The sequence below is a fragment of the Schistocerca serialis genome, chromosome 7 (genome assembly GCF_023864345.2).
Source record: "Schistocerca serialis cubense isolate TAMUIC-IGC-003099 chromosome 7, iqSchSeri2.2, whole genome shotgun sequence".
Taxonomy (NCBI): domain Eukaryota; kingdom Metazoa; phylum Arthropoda; class Insecta; order Orthoptera; family Acrididae; genus Schistocerca; species Schistocerca serialis.
In genome coordinates this window covers 194,867,620-194,888,426 of record NC_064644.1, presented here as the reverse complement: position 1 = coordinate 194,888,426, position 20,807 = coordinate 194,867,620, and the positions used below count along the sequence as shown (strand labels likewise).

Genomic DNA, 20,807 nt, shown 5'->3' with positions numbered 1-20,807 from the left:
ATAATTTAGGTTAAGTAGTGTGTAAGCTTAGGGACTGATTACCTTAGCAGTTTAAGTCCCATAAGATATCACACACATTGAACATTTTGAACCTGATCGCAGGGTGTTTACCAATGTGCTTATCACTTTGCGTGCAACAGGCTCCCTTCCAAGTAGACATTTTTCGTCCCAGCGCACATGTCAACAAACTTTGCAAGAACAGTAAGAAATTATCGCAAATGTTGAGCGAAGTCCCAGTACTAGCATACGAATGATGTTCATGCGTATGAATGTCCCACAGACAATTGCCTCTGAGCACTATGGGACTTAACATCTATGGTCATCAGTCACCTAGAACTTAGAACTACTTAAACCTAACTAATCTAAGGACAGCACACAACACCCAGCCATCACGAGGCAGAGAAAATCCCTGACCCCGCCGGGAATCGAACCCGGGAACCCGGGCGTGGGAAGCGAGAACGCTACCGCACGACCACGAGATGCGGGCCACAGACACGTGTGTGGGAAACATTACATGTGGAAAACCCGTATCTATTTCACATACAGCGTGTCCAAAATGTCCACATTGGCGACAATGCCCAACGACTTCAATACTCTCTCTGGGTAATTGAGAATAGTCATTTGCTTCCATACATACTATTCACTCACCAAGCCCAGTTTTCACGACATGGAATAAACAACACACGCAATAATTATCGATGGTCACGGGAGAATACAAACGCTTTAGTGGACAGCAATTTCCAAATTCGTTTTGCCATAATGATTGGTGCATCATGGTCGGTAGCCTTTTGGTAGGTCAATTTATTATCAATCAGCGATTGACGGGAGAGAGGTTCCTGCATTTATAGGAAAATTCATTTGTGGAATTATTGGAAGACGCTCCTTTAGCCAAGCGAACTGGAATGTACTTTCAACATGACTGTGCCCCTCCACATGTTACCTTACGTGTGAGGGATCATCTCAACCGCACCTACCCTAATGGCTGGATTGGCCGTGGCGGTGCTATTAACTGGCCTCAAATATCACCTGACCTTACACCTTTAGACTTCTGTTTATGGTGTTGGATGAGATAAGAAGTGAACAAAGTGAAGGTAAATACACGAGATCAACTGCTTCGTTGCATCATGGATCCTGCTGAATTGATTAGGAACCAACCACAGACTATTGAACAAGCAATACGACATGTTATCGCTAGAGCGCAGAAGTGCGCTGACGTTCGTGGTGGGATATTCGGACCTGTTCTGTGAACTGTACAACATCTGTACGATAAGTGTTAAAGCCGTTTGTAAAGGACGTGGTTCGTCTTTTTCAACTGAATACATGTAACATGCATGTTGTAATGCATTATGTACTAAATGCAAAGTAAATAAATATTATGTCAAAATGTGTAACATAACTGTGCTTCTCTGTAACATTGTTTTCAAGAACATCACGTTACGGTCCAGTTATACCGCGTATATGTTCACGTTGTGCACATCAGTTTCGCAGAATTGAAGTTCCATTCAATACCCATACCTCCCTAACGAAGCATTTGCGGACCTATGTTCATATAGTATTTTTTGTTCAGAATTACTTATACAATCACTGTGTAAAATATTGACCTTTCCTCCCCGAACACCTTGTATACGCAGACGGATCTAACTAATGAAAATTTGTATAAAGGCCGAGATTCGAACCCAGGTGGACTGAGGAGGGAGCCGTGCTGGGATAGTCCGTGCAGTTGTCCAAAGCCACTGTGCCAGGGTGGTGTAATGGATAGCGCATCTGCCCATTGAGCAGGAGACCTAGTTTCGAATCCCAGCCTTCGTACAAAGTTTCATTCGTCGCTTCAGTCTGCATGTATGCATAACAGATGTTTGAGGCTTGAAAAGCTCTCTGGAAGCGTATAGTTTCATTTAATATCTTTGCCTCACGTAAACAAGGTAGAGGAGATAGAGAAGAGATAGAGAAGATCCAAAGAAGAGCGGCGCGTTTCGTCACAGGGTTATTTGGTAAGCGTGATAGCGTTACGGAGATGTTTAGCAAACTCAAGTGACAGACTCTGCAAGAGAGGTGTTCTGCATCGCGGTGTAGCTTGCTGTCCAGGTTTCGAGAGGGTGCGTTTCTGGATGAGGTATCGAATATATTGCTTACCCCTACTTATACCTCCCTAGGAGATCACGAATGTAAAATTAGAGAGATTGGAGCGTGCACGGAGGCTTTACGGCAGTCGTTCTTCCCGCGAACCATACGTGACGGAACAGGAAAGGGAGGTAATGACAGTGGCACGTAAAGTGCCCTCCGCCACACACCGTTGGGTGGCTTGCGGAGTATAAATGTAGATGTAGATGAAATGCTCTACCGACTGAGATATTCAACGACGACTCACAACCCGCCCTCACAGCTTTACTTCCACCCGTAAGTCCTACAGACTTCAGAGACGTTCTCCTTACCTTGCGGGACTAGCACCCCCGAAAGAAAGGGTATCGCAGTTACTTGGCTTATCCATAGCCCGGGGACCTGCTTCCAGAATGACCTTTCTGGATCATAGAAAGTGCTTCTCACACGTGACTGCGCAATCAGCGGTGGGCAATCGAGATGCCCCCTCAGAGACGAAGTCCAGATAAGCGGGCGGGTACTTAAAGTGGCCGGCCCGCCGGCCGCGGCACTTGGCGAGCAGGCCCAGACACCACCACCGCCCACCATGACCGGCGCCGCCTCCCCCGCGATCCTGCTGCTGCTGGTGGCGACCGCCGCTACCACGGCAGCCGCTGCTGTCCGCGGGGCTGTGCCCTACCACATGGAGGACGCCGACCTGGACACGGTAAGTCGCAGGCCGGCGGAAAGTGCCCAGCCACACGCGGTCTGTGGACTCAGCCCAGTCAGCGAACAAGTAACTTTTAAACTGCGAAGTGTGAACAGCTATTTCGTTGAATATGTAGCACTGCATATCCGCGAACGTGTGTAGGCTTAACCTGAAAGACAACAGATACGAAATAACCCTCACGAAATTACACTACTGGCCATTAAAATTGCTACACCAAGAAGAAATACAGATAATAACCTGGTATTCATTGGACAAATATATTATACTAGAACTGACATGTGATTACATTTTCACGCAGTTTGGGGCCATAGATCCTGAGAAATCAGCACCCAGAACAACCACCTCTGGCCGTAATAACGGCCTTGATACGCCTGTGCATTGAGTCAAACAGAGCTTTCATGACGTGTACAGGTACAGCTGCCCATGCAGCTTCAACGCGATACCACAGTTCATCAAGAGTAGTGACTGACGTTTTGTGACGAGCCAGTTGCTCGGCCGCCATTGACCAGACGTTTTCAATTGGTGAGAGATCTGGAGAATGTGCTGGCCAGGGCAGCAGTCGAACTTTTTCTGTATCCAGAAAGGCCCGTACAGGATCTGCAAAATGCGGTCGTGCATTATCCTGCTGAAATGAAGGGTTTCGCAGGGATCGAATGAAGGGTAGAGCAAAGAGTCGTAACACATATGAAATGTAACGTCCAATGTTCGGAGTGCCGTCAATGCGAACAAGAGGTGACCGAGACGTGTAAACAATGGCACCCCATACCGTCACGCCGGGTTATACGCCAGTATGGCAATGAAGAATACACGCTTCCAATGTGAATTCACCGCGATGTCGCCAAACACGGATGCAACCATCGTGATGCTGTAAACAGAACCTGGATTCATCCGAAAAAATGACGTTTTGCCACTCGTGCACCCAGGTTCGTCGTTGAGTACACCATCGCAGGCGCTCCTGTCTGTGATGCAGCGTCAAGATTAACCGCAGCCATAGTCTCCGAGCTAATAGTCCATGCTGCTGCAAACGTCGTCGAACTGTTCGTGCAGATGTTTGTTGTCTTGCAAACGTCCCCATCTGTTGACTCGGGGAACGAGACGTGGCTGCACGATCCGTTACAGTCATACGGATAAGATGCCTGTCATCTCGACTTCTAGTAATACGAGGCCGTTGGGATCCAGCAATGCGTTCCGTATTACCCTTCTGAACCCACAGATTCCAGATTCTGCTAACAGTCATTGGATCTCGACCAACGCCAGCATCAATGTCGCGATACGATTAACTGCAATCGCGATAGGCTACAATCTGACCTATATCAAAGTCGGAAACGTGATGGTATGCATTTCACTTCCTTACACGAGGCATCACAACAACGTTTCACCAGGCAGCGCCGGTCAACTGCTGTTTGGTTATGAGAAATCGGTTGGAAACTTTCCTCATGTCGGCACGTTGTAGGTGTCGCCACCGGCGCCAACCTTGTGTGAATGCTCTGAAAAGCTAATCATTTGCATATCACAGAATCTTCTTCCTGTCGGTTAAATTTCCCCTCTGTAGCACGTCATTTTCGCGGTGTAGCAATTTTAATGGCCAGTAGTGCAATTACACTGCCTGACAACAAAAGTGAAGCACCTGTAAGGCGAGGATGAAACGAAATGAAGCTTCACAAGTTGAGAGGGTACGACATGTTATTTCAAGGAGTACAAAATCGAGTCAAATTTGTAAGGAACTTGTCATTATGAGTCCACTTATCCGTATGACGTTGCACCCCCTGTGGTCTGGATGAACCCACTAATTCGTCGCGCAGGGTCTCATAAAACCGTTGTTGCATCCTCTCCTGAGGTAAGCAGCCCAAAACTGCAACTGGTCCTACATATACTGGCACTAGGACGAAGATGACGTCCCTTCTAGTCCCACATATTTTCTATTGGGGACAAGTATGGGAATCTTCCTAACCACGTCAGTACCTCAGCATCACGCAGACAGTTCATAGGAACACTTGCAAGGTGTGGACGAACATTGTCCTATTGAAAAACCACATCACCGTACTACCACCTGAGAGTATAACAAACGAAAATTATGGGATTTCCATGTCAAGTATAGTTTCCGATACCACCGTAAGTTTACCAAAAACTGTGATCTTATCTGTTTTCTTTTTTTTTTTTTCGTCAGTATTCATTCTAACAACAGTTATAAAGTGTAGGATTCATATCTACTGGGCTAACAGGTTATACTAAAGTATTTACGGAAATTCTATACTTTTCCTAATTATTGAGCAAACATAATTGAAATAAGAGTTGTATCTTTGAATGGAAAAGTTTTTCGTCAGAAACGTTAGTTATCCTACAGATATCACTTTGCGTGACTTATAACAACCGCAACGAGGATAATTTTTTTTCCAAATGTTGATTATATAATAGAAGGCGGAGCTATCCGTCTGCTTAACTGAGTGGTAACGTGTTTGCCTACCATACAGCGGTCCCGGCTTCGATTCCCGGCCGCGTTGGAGGTTTCCTCTGCTCGTGGACGGGTCCTGCGTTTTCCTCATCGTCACCGACGCGCAAGCCACCCAGGCTGGCGTCACCTGTCATGATTTGCAGCCCAGCGGCCGAACTTCACCGGATAGGGCTCCCGCTCAACAAAGCCGTACGATCATTTAATTTTAACTGAGGAGATAAAACTCACGGGATAGCGATATGCACTTATACAGATGGCTGTAGTATCGCGTACACAAGATTTAACAGGGCAATACGTTGGCGAAGCTGTCATTTATACTCAGATGATTCATGTGAACACATTTCCGTCATGAGTATGGCCCCACGACGGGTATTAACAGACTTCGAGCGCTGAACGGTAGTTGGAGCTAGACGCATGTGACATTCCATTTCGGAAATCGTTAGGGTATTCAATATTCCAAGATCCACACTGTTGAGAGTGTCCTGGGAATATCAAATTTCAGGAAAAACCTCTCACCACGCACATCGCAGTGGCCAACGGTGTTCAGCTAACGGCCAACAGCAGCGGCGTTTGCGTGGAGTTGTCAGTGCTAACAGACAAGCAACACGGCGTGAAATAACAGTTGAAAACGTTCAAATGTGTATGAATTCCTAAGGGACCAAACTACTGAGGTCATTCGTCCCTAGACTCACACGCTACTTAAACTAACTTGTGCTAAGAACAACGCACACACTCATGCCCGAGGGAGGACTCGAATCTCCGGCGGGAGGGGCCAATAACAGTTGAAATCACGACGAACGGACACCCTCAAAAACATACGTTTTTCATATTAGGTGCATTATGCTGCCACCTACTGCCAGGTTCTCCATATCAGCGACCTCAATAGTCATTAGACATCGTGAGAGAGCAAAATGGGGCGCTCCATAGAACTAACGGACTTCAACGTGGTCAGGTGATTGGGTCTCATTTGTGTCATACGACTGTACCTGATATTTCCACACTTGTAAACATCCCTAGGTCCACTGTTTCCGATGTAATAGTGAAGTGGAAACGTGAAGGGACACGTACAACACAAAAGCGTACAGGCCGACCTCGTCTGTTGACTGACAGAGACCACCGACCATTGATGAGGGTCGTAATGTGTAATAGGTAGACATGTATCCAGACCATCACGCAGGAAATCCAAACTGTATCAGGGTCCCCTGCAAGTACTATGACAGTTAGGCAGGAGGTGAGAAAACTTGGATTTCATGGTCAAGCGGCTACTTAGAAGTCACGCATCAAGCCGGTAAATGCCAAACGACGCCTCGCTTGGTGTAAGGAGCGTAAACATTAGACGATTGAACATGGGAAAAACATTGAGTGGAGTGACGAATCAAGTTGCACAATGTGACGATTCGATGGCAGGGTGTGGGTATGGCGAATGCTCGATGAACATCTGCCAGCGTGTGTAGTACCAACAGTAAAATTCGGAGACGGTGGCGTTATGGTGTCGTCGTGTTTTTCATGGAGGGGCTTGCACCCCTTGTTGTTTTGCGTGGCACTATCCCAGCACAGGCCTACATTGATGTTTTAAGCACCTTCTTGCTTCCCATTCTTGAAGAGCGATTCAGGGATGGCGACTGCATCTTTCAACACGATCGATCACATGTTCATAATGCACGGCCTGTGGAGGAGTGGTTACACGACAATAACAGCCCTGTAATGGACTTGTCTGCACAGAGTCCTGGCCTGAATCCTGTAGAACACCTTTGGGATGTTTTGGATTGCCGACTTCGTACCAGGCCTCACCGACCTACATCGATACCTCCCCTCAGCAAAGCACTTCGTGAAGAATGGCTGCCATTCCCCAAGAAATCTTCCAGCACCTGATTGAACGTATGCCTGCGAGAGTGGAAGCTGTCATCAAGGCTAAGGGTGGGCCAAGACCATATTGAATTGCTGCATTACCGATGGAGGGCGCCACGAACTCGTAAGTCATTTTCAGCCAAATATCCGCGTACTTTTGATCATGTAGCCTATCTGTTACGACAGTGTTGGAACACAACCTACGACCAACTTCGAGACAGAAGTGATGACACTTTCTGCAGGACCTGATCATCATTTTGCAGGACAATGCTCAAGCAAGTACAGTGCAAGCTGTTATTGATTTGTTTGAATGATGGGGCTGCTAAACGCCATACCACCTACTGCACTCCCCTGAATTAAGCCCTCGTAAGTTCAACTCGATTTCTAAACTCAAGGATACACTTCACGGCATTCGCTTCAGAACTGCTACAAATTCGTCGGGCAATAGACAGCGCCGCTCGAACTGTCAACACAACTGGCACTGCTAAGAGTATCCTACGACTTCCACGTCGCTGGCAACGGGTTATTATATACAATGGTGGTGACTACTTTGAAGGTCAGTAAAACTTTGAAACGCGTATCTATTTTGTACGAGCTGTAAATAAATAGTTGCCACTATTAAAGTTCCAACCCTCGTATTAATGTCTAACGGCAAGCAAATTACCCACCCAGCATTCTTCCATTAGTCCAGAAAGAGGGCACTTAGCGAATTCCAACAAACGTTACGCATAATATCAAACCTTTCCGAAACTTTTTCTTACTACACACTGCACAAAGTAATGAAAGGAAAGATGTTTATTGCTTATGGTATTTTCAATGTTCATGAAGTAAAACGGCAGTGTCATGCATGAAATTTTAATGTATTTCTTTCCTAGTACTAACGTTACTAACAAACATTTTGCAGACAGTACCTACATATACTACTGAATGCACCTGGACAATTGTATAAGTGTACGACAGATAGTTTAGGAGGAAAAGATACGTTACTTTTATTTAGCATAATTATGGTTTTGAATCTTCATCCATAAGGGTTTCACGTACTTAACATCGAATGTTTAACGCATTAACTCATTTGTAAAGTAATCAGACAGAGGTCTGAAACTCTTCATGGGATTTCGAGTCCTTAAAGAATCAGGGTGGAGTTACTGGTAGAGTCTAAATCTTTAAAATTCAGTGCTTGCCTTGCTTATGTGTATTATTCGGAATCCCATCCCAGCATTTGTCGTCCTACGGCTCTTTCCTTTGTGTTACAGAACAAAAGGAATATTTGTGACAGGAAGTAATATTCGATAACACATTAATGAACCTGTGGCAAACAGATGTGTGGAGCTAGTTGATAAACAGATGAGTCGGCAAAAAGATATAAGTGGTTTGTTTTCGCAAGACCTACAAGTTAATCTACGATAAATTTCATCTGCGAGGCCCAGAAATTAAAAAGCACTTGAATCCAATGTGATACCAGCAACGCAATTATTTCCACGCTTATCTTCGATAACACTTTTCCTCTGACGATTTTTCTGTTTGTTTCACCCGTTGATTTAAGAATCCAGCTGGCAACAAAACATTAGGCACATCAGTTCATAGAATGAAATTTTCACTCTACAGCGAAATGTGCGCTGATATGAAACTTCCTAGCAGATTAAAACTGTGTGCCGGAGCGAGACTCGAACTCGGGACCTTTGCCTTTCGCGGGCAAGTGCTCTACCAACTGAGCTACCCAAGCACGACTCACAGTAGGAGACGAGGTACTGGCAGAAGTAAAGCTGTGAGGACGGGGCGTGAGTCGTGCTTGGGTAACTCAGTTGATAGAGCACTTGCCCGCGAAAGTCAAAGGTCCGGAGTTCGAGTCTCGGTCCGGCACACAGTTTTAATCTGCTAGGAAGTTTCACATCAGTTCATGTTGCTTTTGCAATTAGTAATCTGTCATTATGATTTTAGATGTCTGCTACAGCTGTAATCAGGGAAACCATTATTTCACTGAAGTTTTTTATTGGTTTGTACGCTGACAAAGCATACCACAACGTTATCATGGAAACAATACTTTCTAAGTTACTCTCCATACGACGGTAATGATGAGAGACTTTATGCAGTTAATTGGTTAGGTGGTTTTGTTTATTTTATGATTTTTGTAATATTGTCAACTTGATATTGTAATTTTTAAATATACCGTAAGATTCAGTGAATGCACTTTTCCACAAAATTAAGCAGCTCGTTACCGCAGTCGACTGTAGAGATTGTAGCTGTTTTCGAATAAATACCGTTGTTGGACCAATGCGATAATCAACAAAAGTGTAACTTTAAAGTAAAGAGACAGACATTAAATCGATATAAAGACTTACTTCAGTCGAAAAGACCTAAGCTATTGTTCGGAAACACTACTCTGATGATCCACAATGACCCCAAACCAGTGAATCACTGAAGCGATTCCGTACAGCTTGGAGGGTATTGCAGAGCTGGCACCAAAAACAAGAGCTGCATTTTTGATAAGCAACCGTTAATGAACTTCCGTCACCATTCAGATGAGATGATTATCTAATAACCGACTATAGAAAAGATTATGAGTAAATAAAATAGATCTCAACTGTATCAAATGTTCGTTATATTCTTTCAGTTACGTTTAAAAAAGTAATATATTATCTCTTTAAGATATTTTGGAAAGAAAGCATCATATTCAATATGAATGGAGACTAATAGTTTCAGAAAATGCATAAAAATGATAACTGTTGCAGATAGCGACAGATGGAAAAACGTATAACTCACTCGTGTAGGCTAAAGTTACATAACTCACCAAGTAAGATTTCCTAGTGTCCGAACACTGAAAAATTGAGTATGGTTTAGCACAGAACTGCTTGCATGTAATAGATTCTTCTGACTGATCAATTATTTGATTAAGTAAGTCTGGGAATTTGCAGGGGTAGAGTTACGCTGCCTCAAGACGTTCACACATTTTATAACTACAGCAGTTGTCTTGCCGTGTTGAACCTTTTGAAGCTTAATAATGACTGTGCTGGTAAACTTCTACGTTATTTTAGCGCAACGCAGTCTGACTTCCAATAATCCCTACAAAAGAATGGCCCTGAATAACAATAACCCATACCTTTCACGGATCACTTTCCTCACAAAAATCTTCATTACCCGAACTACTGCGATACAGCGAGCGCCAATACTGCCAGCTAAATAAAAGATTCTAATTACTGAAGGCACTAACTACTGATAGGCATAGTTAGCAAATGAAAGATTTTGATAGAGAACAAACAATGTATTTACCTTAATAGTGTTCAAAGTCGTAATATATACACTACTGGCCATTAAAATAGCTACATCAGGAAGAAATGCAGATGATAAACAGGTATTCATTGGAAAAATATATTATACTAGAACTGACATGTGATTACATTTTCACGCAATTTGGGGCCATAGATCCTGAGAAATCAGTACCCAAAACGACCACCTCTGGCCGTAATAACGGCCCTGATACGCCTGAGCATTGAGTCAAACAGAGCTTGGATGGCGTGTACAGGTACAGCTGCCCATGCAGCTTCTAACACGATACCACAGTTCATCAAGAGTAGTGAATGGGGTATTGTGACGAGCCAGTTGCTCGACCATCATTGACCAGACATTTTCAATTGGTGAGAGATCGGGAGAATCTGCTGGCCAGGGCAGCCGTCGAACATTTTCTCTATCCAGAGAGGCCCGTACAGGACCTTCAACATGCGATCGTGCATTATCCTGCTGAAATGCAGGGTTTCGCAGGGATGGAATAAAGGGTAGAGCCACGGGTCGTCACACATCTGAAATGTAACGTCCACTGTTCAAAGTGCCGTCAATGCGGACAAGAGGTGACCGAGACGTGTAACCAATGGCACCCCATATCATGGCGCTGGGTGATATGCCAGTATGGCGATGACGAATACACGCTTCCAATGTGCGTTCACCGCGATGTCGCCAAACACGGATGCGACCATTATGATGCTGTAAACAGAACCCGGATTCATCCGAAAAAATGACGTACTGCCATTCGTGCACCCTGGTTCGTCGTTGAGTACACCATCGCAGGCACTCCTGTCTGTGATGCAGCGTCAAGGGTAACCGCAGCCATAGTCTCCGAGCTAATAGTCCATGCTGCTGCAAACGTCGTCGAACTGTTCGTGCAGATGTTTGTTGTCTTGCAAACGTCCCCATCTGTTGACTCAGAGATCGAGACGTAGCTGCACGATCCGTTACAGCCATGCGAATAAGATGCCTGTTATCTCGACTGCTAGTGATACGAGGCCGTTGGGATCCAGCTCGGCGTTCCGTATTACTGCCCTGAAACCACCGATTCCATATTCTGCTAACAGTCATTGGATCTCGACCAACGCCAGCAGCAATGTCGCGATACGATAAACCGCAATCGCGATAGGCTACAATCCGACCTTTATCAAAGTCGTAAATTTGATGGTGCGCATTTCTCCTCCTTACACGAGGCATCACAACAACGTTTCACCAGGCAACGCCGGTGAACTGCTGTTTGTGTATGAGAAATCGGTTGGAAACTTTCCTCATGTCGGCACGTTGTAGGTGTCGCCACCGGCGCCAACCTTGTGTGAATGCTTTTAAAAGCTAATCATTTGCATATCACAGCATCTTCTTCCTGTCGGTTAAATTTCGCGTCTATAGCACGTTCTCTTCGTGGTGTAGCATTTTTAATGGCCAGTAGTGCAGGTCACTATTTATATGAAATACTGAAAATCCTATTTTCGTTGCCCCTGGACGGCGTTAGATACGCAACCTGCAAATTTCGATCCCGGGATGGTCGCTTAGTAATACAGATAACTGAGAAACCACTATCTGTAGGAACATCCTTAAACAATTAACAAGTGTCTGATAGAATTTGCATAGAGGACTTGTAAATGAGCTAGCTCCCATTTCAGACATAGTATATCGTACATCCCTTGAACAAAATACTGTGTGCTCTGGCTGGAAGAAAACAAAGCGTGACAGAGTCATTACGAACATCCAGCGACGGTAACTTGAGGTGTCATAACGAGCACGCGCGTGTGATGTGTGTGTTGACAGGCGCAGCTCCTGAGGAAGTACGGCTACCCGGTGGAAGAGCACTTCGTGACGACGGGGGACGGCTACATCCTGCGCATGTTCCGCGTGCCGTCCAGCCCCAAGGCGAGTGGGGGCTCCGGCTTCCCCATCCTCGTGATGCACGGACTACTGTCCAGCTCTGCAGATTGGGTCGTCATGGGGCCCGGCGAGGCTTTCGGTAAGCTCTACCTGCAGTGTTTAGGCACTCACAGGAAAACAATACCCTGCAATTTGTCACAATTGGGAGTTGTACGGTGTTCGTAACGTCTGGAGGCAGCCCACCTTTGAGCTGTTCTGCTCATCCCCCTCTAGTAACACTCAGCAACCGGTGAGAAGTTGTCTACCTTCAGATGCCTCGCCTTGAGTAGAGGTGGACGGTCATAAATGCTCTCCTCCAGACTTTAATGTCGTCATACGTCAATTGTTGCACGCAGCACAACATAGTAAAACTTGGCAACATGCTATAGTTGGATCGGCGTAAGTTGATCGATGACAGTTTCAGTAGGCCAGGCGTGGGAGCTTCGCGCGCCTACTTCAACTAATAATGTAACGCGATTTTGTAAATGTCTCTATGGCAACGCCTCAGTGCTGCAACATCTCTGTAGACAGCTGCTGTTTTCGCCAGCGGCCGATAGCGCTTTGGAGTTGAAGCCGGCAAAAGCGCTACGAATTATCGGGGTTCTTGTTACGCCGTCTCGACTAAAACTGTTCATCCCGTCTCTGTAGCCACATGTAAGCAACTTTCATCAACACGGTGCCCTGCCGCTCTTTCTCTGCCCAGAGCTACCTCATGATATTATACGCAATGCAGAAGTAGTAGTAGTAGTAATTTTACTCATACATATGTTACTTTTACAAGGGTACTGGACATTATAAAAAAATTTGTTTATTTTAGTCTACAGTCACACTACTGTTTCCTCAAATGACTACCAGATTCTGCAGTAAGTACCATAAACAGCTCATCCCTTGGCGTGAAGTCGTCAAACTGGCTTACCCAAGTTCACTATCTGACCAAAACTATCTGGAACCCCTATTTCATTCGGAATTGACCGCTAGATGTCACGAGAGGCGAACCTGTCGGTATCAAAGGAAGGAAAGGAAGGAGGGAGGGGAGGGGGGGGGGGGGGGAGACGGCGCTGTCCGTTGTCAGTAGAGAAGCAGCAACAGTGGAACGGGTCACTCAGAGTAGCTCAGTCACTTCCAACATGGACTAGTCATTGGTTGCCACCTGAGGAACAGATCCATCGGGGACATATTCACCCTCCTAAAGCCTGCCCAAGTCGACAGTGATGTGACTGTGAAGTGGAACCGCGAAGGAACAGTTAAACCAAGACCAGGCAGGCCTGACAGACTAACGCCCAAGGGCAACCGAATATTGTGGAAGGTGGCTGTAACATCGCACATGAAATCAACGGAAAGAATCGCTCGTGAGTTAAAAAGTGCTACGAGCGGTCCATCTAGTACAATGACTGTGCACAGAGAATTAAAAAGATTAGGTTACAACGGTGTAGCACCTCTTCAGAAGCCACACATATCTGTCGTCAATACTAAGCGAGGCTTGAGGTGGAGTAAAGAGCGACGGCACTGGACGGTCGATGACTGGAAACGAGAGATATGGATTAATGAATCACGGTATACACTAGAGTGGCTATTTCTAAAAATAGCGGTAATTAAATATACCGATATTTAAGAATGTCGTTACAGCGATCAATAAATCGAAAGAAGTATCGACATATCGACGTAAAACACACACATCAAAAAAAGTTTTCCATCACCTCGGTTCCGAGAGTTCCGGAGCGTGTACAGAAAATTCGAATAGAGATCAACATAAACAGCATTTCCGCCCTTTTTACTGCTCATGAAAACCAAACATTCATGTCCACCATACAGCGAGACCTTCAGAAGTGGTGGTCCAGATTGCTGTACACGCCGGTACCTCTAATACCCTCTTGCCTTGATGCACGCCTTTGTTCGTCTTGGCATACTATCCACAAGTTCATCAAGGCATTGTTGGTCGAGATTGTGCCACTCCTCAACGGCGATTCGGCGTAGATCCGTCAGAGTGGTTGGTGGGTCACGTCGTCCATAAACAGCCCATTTTAATCTATCCCAGGAATGTTCAATAGGGTTCATGTAAGGAGGAAATGCTGGCCACTCTTGTCGAGCGATGTCGTTATCCTGAAGGAAGTCATTCACAAGATGTGCACGACAGGGGCGCGAATTGTCATCCATGAAGACGAATACCTCGTCAATATGCTGCTGATAGGGCTCGCTATCGCTCGGCGGATGATATTCACGTATCGTACAGCCGTTACGGTGCCTTCCATGACCACCAGCGGAGTGCGTCGGCCCCACATAATGCCACCCCAAAACAGCAAGGAACCTCCACCTTGCTGCACTCGCTGGACAGCGTGTCTAAGGCGCTCAGCCTGACCGGGTTGCCTCCAAACACGTCTCCGACGATTGTCTGGCTGAAGGCATATGCGACACTCATCGGTGAAGAGAACGTGGCGCCAATCCTCAGCGGTCCATTCGGCATGTTGTTGGGCCCATCTGTACCGCGCTGCATGGTGTCGTGGTTGCAAATATGGACCTCGCCGTGGACGTCGGGAGTGAAGTTGCGCATCATGCAGCCTATTGCTCACAGTTTGAGTCGTAACATGACGTCCTGTGGCTGCACGAAAAGCATTATTGAACATGGTGGCGTTGCTCTCAGGGTTCCTCCGAGCCATAATCCATAGGTTGCTGTCATCCACTGCAGTAGGGGCTTAGGCGGCCTGAGCGAGGCATGTCATCGACAGTTCCTGTCTCTTTGTATCGCCTCCATGTCCGAACAACACCGCTGTGGTTCACTCCGAGACGCCTGCACACTTCCCTTGTTGAGAGGCTTTCCGGGCACGAAGTAACAATGTGGACGCCATCGAACCGCGGTATTGATCGTCTAGGTATGGTTGAACTACAGACAACACGAGCCGTATACCTCCTTCCTGGTGGAATGACTGGAACTGATAGGCTGTCGGACCCCCTCCGTCTAATAGGTGCTGCTCATGCTTGGTTGTTTACATCTTTGAACTGGTTTAGTGACATCTCTGAACAGTCTAAGGAACTGTGTTTGGGATACAATATCCACAGTCAATATGTATCTTCAGGAGTTCTGGGAACCTGGATGATGAAAAACTTCTTTTGATGTTTGTAGTAGTAGGGGTTGAGAATCAGACATCGACAAGAAACGTTTTGAATTTTATCAGGATATTGCAGATAGTATAATATTATAGTGAATCAATTTTTAAGTCATGCTCTGAAGCCAGACAGCACTAATTTAAGACATCTAAAGATTTGTCTAATTCTGACAGTAGAGTTTCTAAGGTGCACAGTCGGTTAATGGAACAGAAAATGAACATTTGCTTGTAGCATTAACTAAGGTTTTAGCAGTAGGCAATAATTTATCTGCTTATGGTAGTCAAATGTCGCCAATTAAATAACCTTTCCTGTAAAATTTCGAGAGTAAAATAAAAGTGCTTTATGACAGAATCTTTCATAATGATGCGATTTATAAAGAAAAATGAGTAGAGATTAACAGCGCACAGATCGTAAATCAGAAATTCGTTTCGATCTTGGATTACTCCTGGAGTATTTACAACCTGTTTTTCTCTACATGAGATAAGGGTAAAATTAGAGGGACAGAGAGAGAGAGAGAGAGAGAGAGGAGGGGGGGGGGAGGGAGAGAGGCAGGGAGGGAGGGAGGGAGAGAGAGAGAGAGAGAGAGAGAGACAGCAAAAAGGGGGAAGGCAGGGCTGGGATGAGAGAGAGTCGCTCTCCATGACAGTCTATCTGCTGGGCAAAGCCGTCTTCCTCCTCTCAGTATAGCCTACAGAGTTTAGGACCAAGAAGAAGCACATATATAACGAATGCAGGAATCGCCTGATGGAGGCCCAATGACTTGTGTCCTGAACACGTCCCCAGATTGACAGGTTGCATGTTATTTGATTTATTTCGACCGATTACGCTCGTCACACGAGTGCATTCTTACACATTCACAACTCTATTTAGTGGCAAAATGTTGGAAGTTAAAAAAACGGTGTGGCATGCAAAAATAACGATACACTATTCTGTGGTATTTTGCTCCTATCTTATGCGTAGCGTTTTATTGTTATTACATCATTGTTATTGGCACTCTGCTGATGACACACAACCAGCGTAATTTTATGAAACTACTACTGTCATCACCAGCAAAGCCTGTATATGTCTGAAACATCGAAGTGTTTCCTACGCGCAGTTACAGTGTTCATGTGTTCTGCCCCCACAGCGTACGTGCTTGCGGACGCCGGCTACGACGTGTGGCTGGGCAACGCCCGCGGGAACACCTACTCCAGGAACCACACCTCGTTCGACCCCAACAGCAGCGAGTTCTGGCAGTTCAGGTGAGGCGCAGAGCTCGTGCCAGACATTCTGCTTACTAATATACCTAGTATCTGAGTAGGACTCGTACAGCAATAAACATGTGTGTTACACTTGAAGCACTACATACAAATTTCCAGTTACCGTTCCACTTATGTTGCTCCGTTCGTACACATATGTACGTCCACAACACCTCCACCACACATCAAACAGTAGAGTACAGACACGGTCTGCTGCGAGTGCAAGCAAATGGAAATGGAAATGAGCGTTTGGCGTCATGGACCAGGTCCGGCCGCCTTGGTGCAGTTCTTATTACATTCGAAGCCCCATTGGTCGACCTGCGCGCCGGATGGCGATGAAACGATGATGAAGACAACACTACACCCAGTCCCTGAGCGGAGAAATTCCCCGACCCAGCCGGGAATCGAACCCGGGCCTGTAGGATGGCAGTCCGTCACGCTGACCACTCAGGTATCGGGGCGGATAGTGTAAACAAACGAGAGACGGTCCAAAGAGTCAGTAGCTGTGTGGGGGAACAAGTTTCATCTCCCTCTGGGGTTGGTAGCCTACGTCGATGTTCTGTGCATCTGCAAATGCATAACTGACATGCTCATAAGAATCACCAATTAGTCTTTTCACTCAGTCATAATAAGAGAAAAAAAACAACAAACGAACAACACAGAGCATAACTGAGTACACAAAGCATTCGGTAACGGCTACAACAAAGTTGTTTCCTTAGTTGTCAGTGTCGTAAACGTGGTAGCTCAGGCGCGTCCTGTAGCAGTATCTAAGCTGTCCACACGCACGACCTAAAAGCTGAAGTGGACATGGAGTTGCATGTTTCGTGACGCCACTTCCTGCCATGCTTGAAATACAAAATAAGTTCTGAGATATTTTTGCAATGTGTTACGAAACGTTGGGCAAATAAGAGGTGAGAGGGATCTCTACAGGACAACCAAAGCCTTGGAGACGCCATATTGGATTTCGTCGTTTTTCAGTCAAAGTTCACACTTGGTGGGTATTATAACTAACGTCTTATTAATACACACTGGAGGCGAAAAAAATCGCGACACCAAAAAGGAGTGTGCTACACACGAAAGTTTTTAGTCGCGTTTCTACATCTCAAAGAGGATGTCTATGCAAATTCTGCGGCAGTCGCGTAAGAGTGACGCTAGTAGCTTCGCTATGAGGACAAAAATCATGTATGCTTTAAATACACAATGCAAGGATCGTGAGCGTTCGTTGTCTTTGAGATTGGACGTGGTGAGCTGACGTTAGTCAAGAATGCGTTTAGGGCTACAAAGACGCCATTATCAACATCTCAGCTTGAACGACGTAGTGTAATAGGGATATGAGAAGCTGAGTGTTTCTTCTATGATATTGCAAAAAGACATGGCAGGAATGTAGCCACTGTGCATGACTGCTGGCATCGGTGGTCACGAGAATGTACGGTGGCAAGAGAACCAGGCTCCAGACGGCCACGTGGCACTACCGATAGGGAAGACTGTCGTATTCGGCGTACGGCTGCGGGAGCAATTTGAACAGCAGTTGGCACCACAGTGACCCAACGAAATGTTAAAAATCGGTTGCTTCAAGGACTGCTCCGAGCCAGACGCCCTATAGCGTGCATTCCACCGACCCCAAACCACCGCCTTTTCGTCTTCAGCGCTGTGCAGCGAGAGCTCATTGGAGGACAGAGTGTAGGTCTGTTGTGTTTTCTGATGAAAGCTGGTTCTGCCTCGGTGACAGTGATTGCTGTGCGTGTGTTAGAAGGAGGCCAGCTGACGGCCTGCAGCCAACCTGTGGGCGTGCTAGACACACTGGATCTACACCTGAAGTTACCGTCTGGTGGTGCGATTTAGCATGACAGGAAGAGATCTCTCGTCTTTATCCTGTGCTCTTTGACTGTAAATTTGTACATCAGTCTGGTGATTCGGCCTGTTGTACGGTCATTCGTGAACAGCATTCCGGTTTTTTTTCCAACAGGATAAAGCTCGCCCACATACCGCTGTTGTAACCCAACTTTCTGTACAGAGTGTCGACGTTTTTGCCTTGGACTGCTCGATCACCCTGTCTGTCTCCAGTCGAGCATTTATGGGGCACATCGGACGACAACTCCAGCGTTATCCACAAACAACATGAATACTCCCTGTATTGACCGACAAATTGCAACAGGCAGCGAGCTCCATCTCACAAACTGACATCCGACACCTGTACAACACAGTGTATGTTTTCTGCTTGCTTGTATTCAACAATCTGGCGGCTACACCGCTTATCAAAGTACCAGCATTTCACATTTTCAGTGGCTTGTCTGACGCTTACAGTAACCCGTGATCTTCCAGTGTTAATCATTAAAACATGTTACTTAGATAAATGTATTCCCAAAATTTCATTACTCTACGTTAATTAGGTTTTGGTGTAGCGATTTTTTTGCCATCAGTGTACACAGTTTCAAAGCATCAGCTCATTGAGGATCTCTCGAAAACGCGTCTTTATTGGTACTATATGTTGCAATAACATGACGAAAAACGTTGTATTTGCGGTTAAAGAATATTCGTATTTACTTACTCTAACTAGTGTGTTATGAAAGTATGCCGTTTCAAAGCAGCTTCACTTTGAAGATTCAATAAAATGCATTGTTGTTGGTAGGATTTGCTCTGGTCAAATGTCATGAATATTTGAGGATGATAGGAATGTAAAGGAAACGGGATGGTGAAAGAGATAGGAAGGAAATAAGCCTCCACCTGCACTGGGCATTGGCAGCAATACAATGGGGAGAGCTGAAAATTGTGCCCCTTTTGGACACGAGACCAGATGCCTCACTTCTCTAGAACGATTTCCTTAACCGTATCGGCCATACGAACGCACTCTGCATCAGAATCAAATTCACAACTTCCCGCTCACCGCACCGCAACGATATAAGCCCATTAACCCTCTACTCGCGTTTTTCTGACCGCCGTAGGAAGTCTGACGTTGGTTGAGCATCGACACTGAAACTATTTCATCAAACAGTTCGCTCTTTTGGTCCACAAGACCAAGAAAGCAACAAAGATCGGCGCCAAGGTTGATGCTGCGTTCCTTGACTTCTGGATGCCCTGCTATACAACTTCTCACTGTCAAATAATGAACAAAATACGAGCTTAGGGTACATCAGACCAGCTTCGTGATAGTGTTGACAAGTTACTAGCAAACAGAAAGGAGCATGTCGTTTTTAATGGAGAGACATCTTCAAACGTAGAAGTAGCTTCGACCAAATCAAAAGTGAGTAATGTAGGACAGTTACTGTTCACAGTATGTGTAAATGACTTTGTGGATATCATTGGAAGCTCTATGAGGCTGCTCACGGATGATGCTGTTGTATATAGAGTAGTCGCAACACCTGTAAAATTGTAGTGAAAATATACAAGAAGAGTCTGAAGGGTTGATTGGTAATCGACTCTTAATACATACAAATGTTAATTAAAACCCACTCCAGTTGCTTTTTTTAGAACTTTATTAAAGTCACACGTCCGATTTCGGCCGTTATGTAATTATCAAATTTCTCTGAAACTGACGAATTATAATACTATATAATATGATGGTCATATAGATATTTTTGTTTTTATAATGGGAGATGAGAAACAATGCTTGTATATGTGTAGCACAAGCACAGAAATAATGCACTACTTACGTTATGTTGTAGAGAAGCAACATCAAATGATAAAAACAGTAGAAGTCAAGTGTATTTCGATGGCCAGATCTCGTACGAACTAAGAAACCTTTTCAAAAAATTTAGTGTAAAACTCGAATGTCAGTAGTGTTCCTCAGTCTGGGACCAATATTGGGTAGGACTGCTGAATAGAAAATATCCAAAGAATAACAGCGTGTTTCGTCACGGATTCATTTAGTAAGTGTGGGGGCGGTATGAAGAGCTCATCAAGCTCCAGTGGCAGGCGCTACAAGAGAAGCATAATGCGTCGTGGTCTGGTTCAGTGATAACATTATGAAGCTTTAATTCCTATTTTGAATCAACGCTGCTTTCCCCTGACTTGGATCCTTCAGATTACATCTTTGCACCTCCCTGAAGGTACATATAAGTGAAGTTTTCACCCGATGAGCAGGTGCAAAAAGAGGTTCTGAAGTGGAAGAAAAAGTTGGCGGGATAGTTCTTCAAGGAGGACATAAAGAAATTCGTGCCACGGCTCACCACATGAACTGAACGGGATGGCGATCATGTAGAAAAAT

The 20,807-nt window shown here is 45.4% G+C and overlaps 1 protein-coding gene across 1 annotated transcript in view; it reads left to right on the top strand.

The window, feature by feature from the left end:
• Positions 1-2,683: 2,683 nt before the first annotated feature.
• LOC126412967 (lipase 3-like) overlaps positions 2,684-20,807 on the top strand; it is a 76,150-nt gene continuing 58,026 nt past the window's right edge. Inside the window, exons 1-3 of the mRNA XM_050082859.1 lie at positions 2,684-2,803; positions 12,168-12,363; positions 16,492-16,606. Of these exons, the coding sequence (XP_049938816.1) occupies positions 2,684-2,803; positions 12,168-12,363; positions 16,492-16,606 (431 nt within the window). The remainder of the gene's footprint in view (positions 2,804-12,167; positions 12,364-16,491; positions 16,607-20,807) is intronic.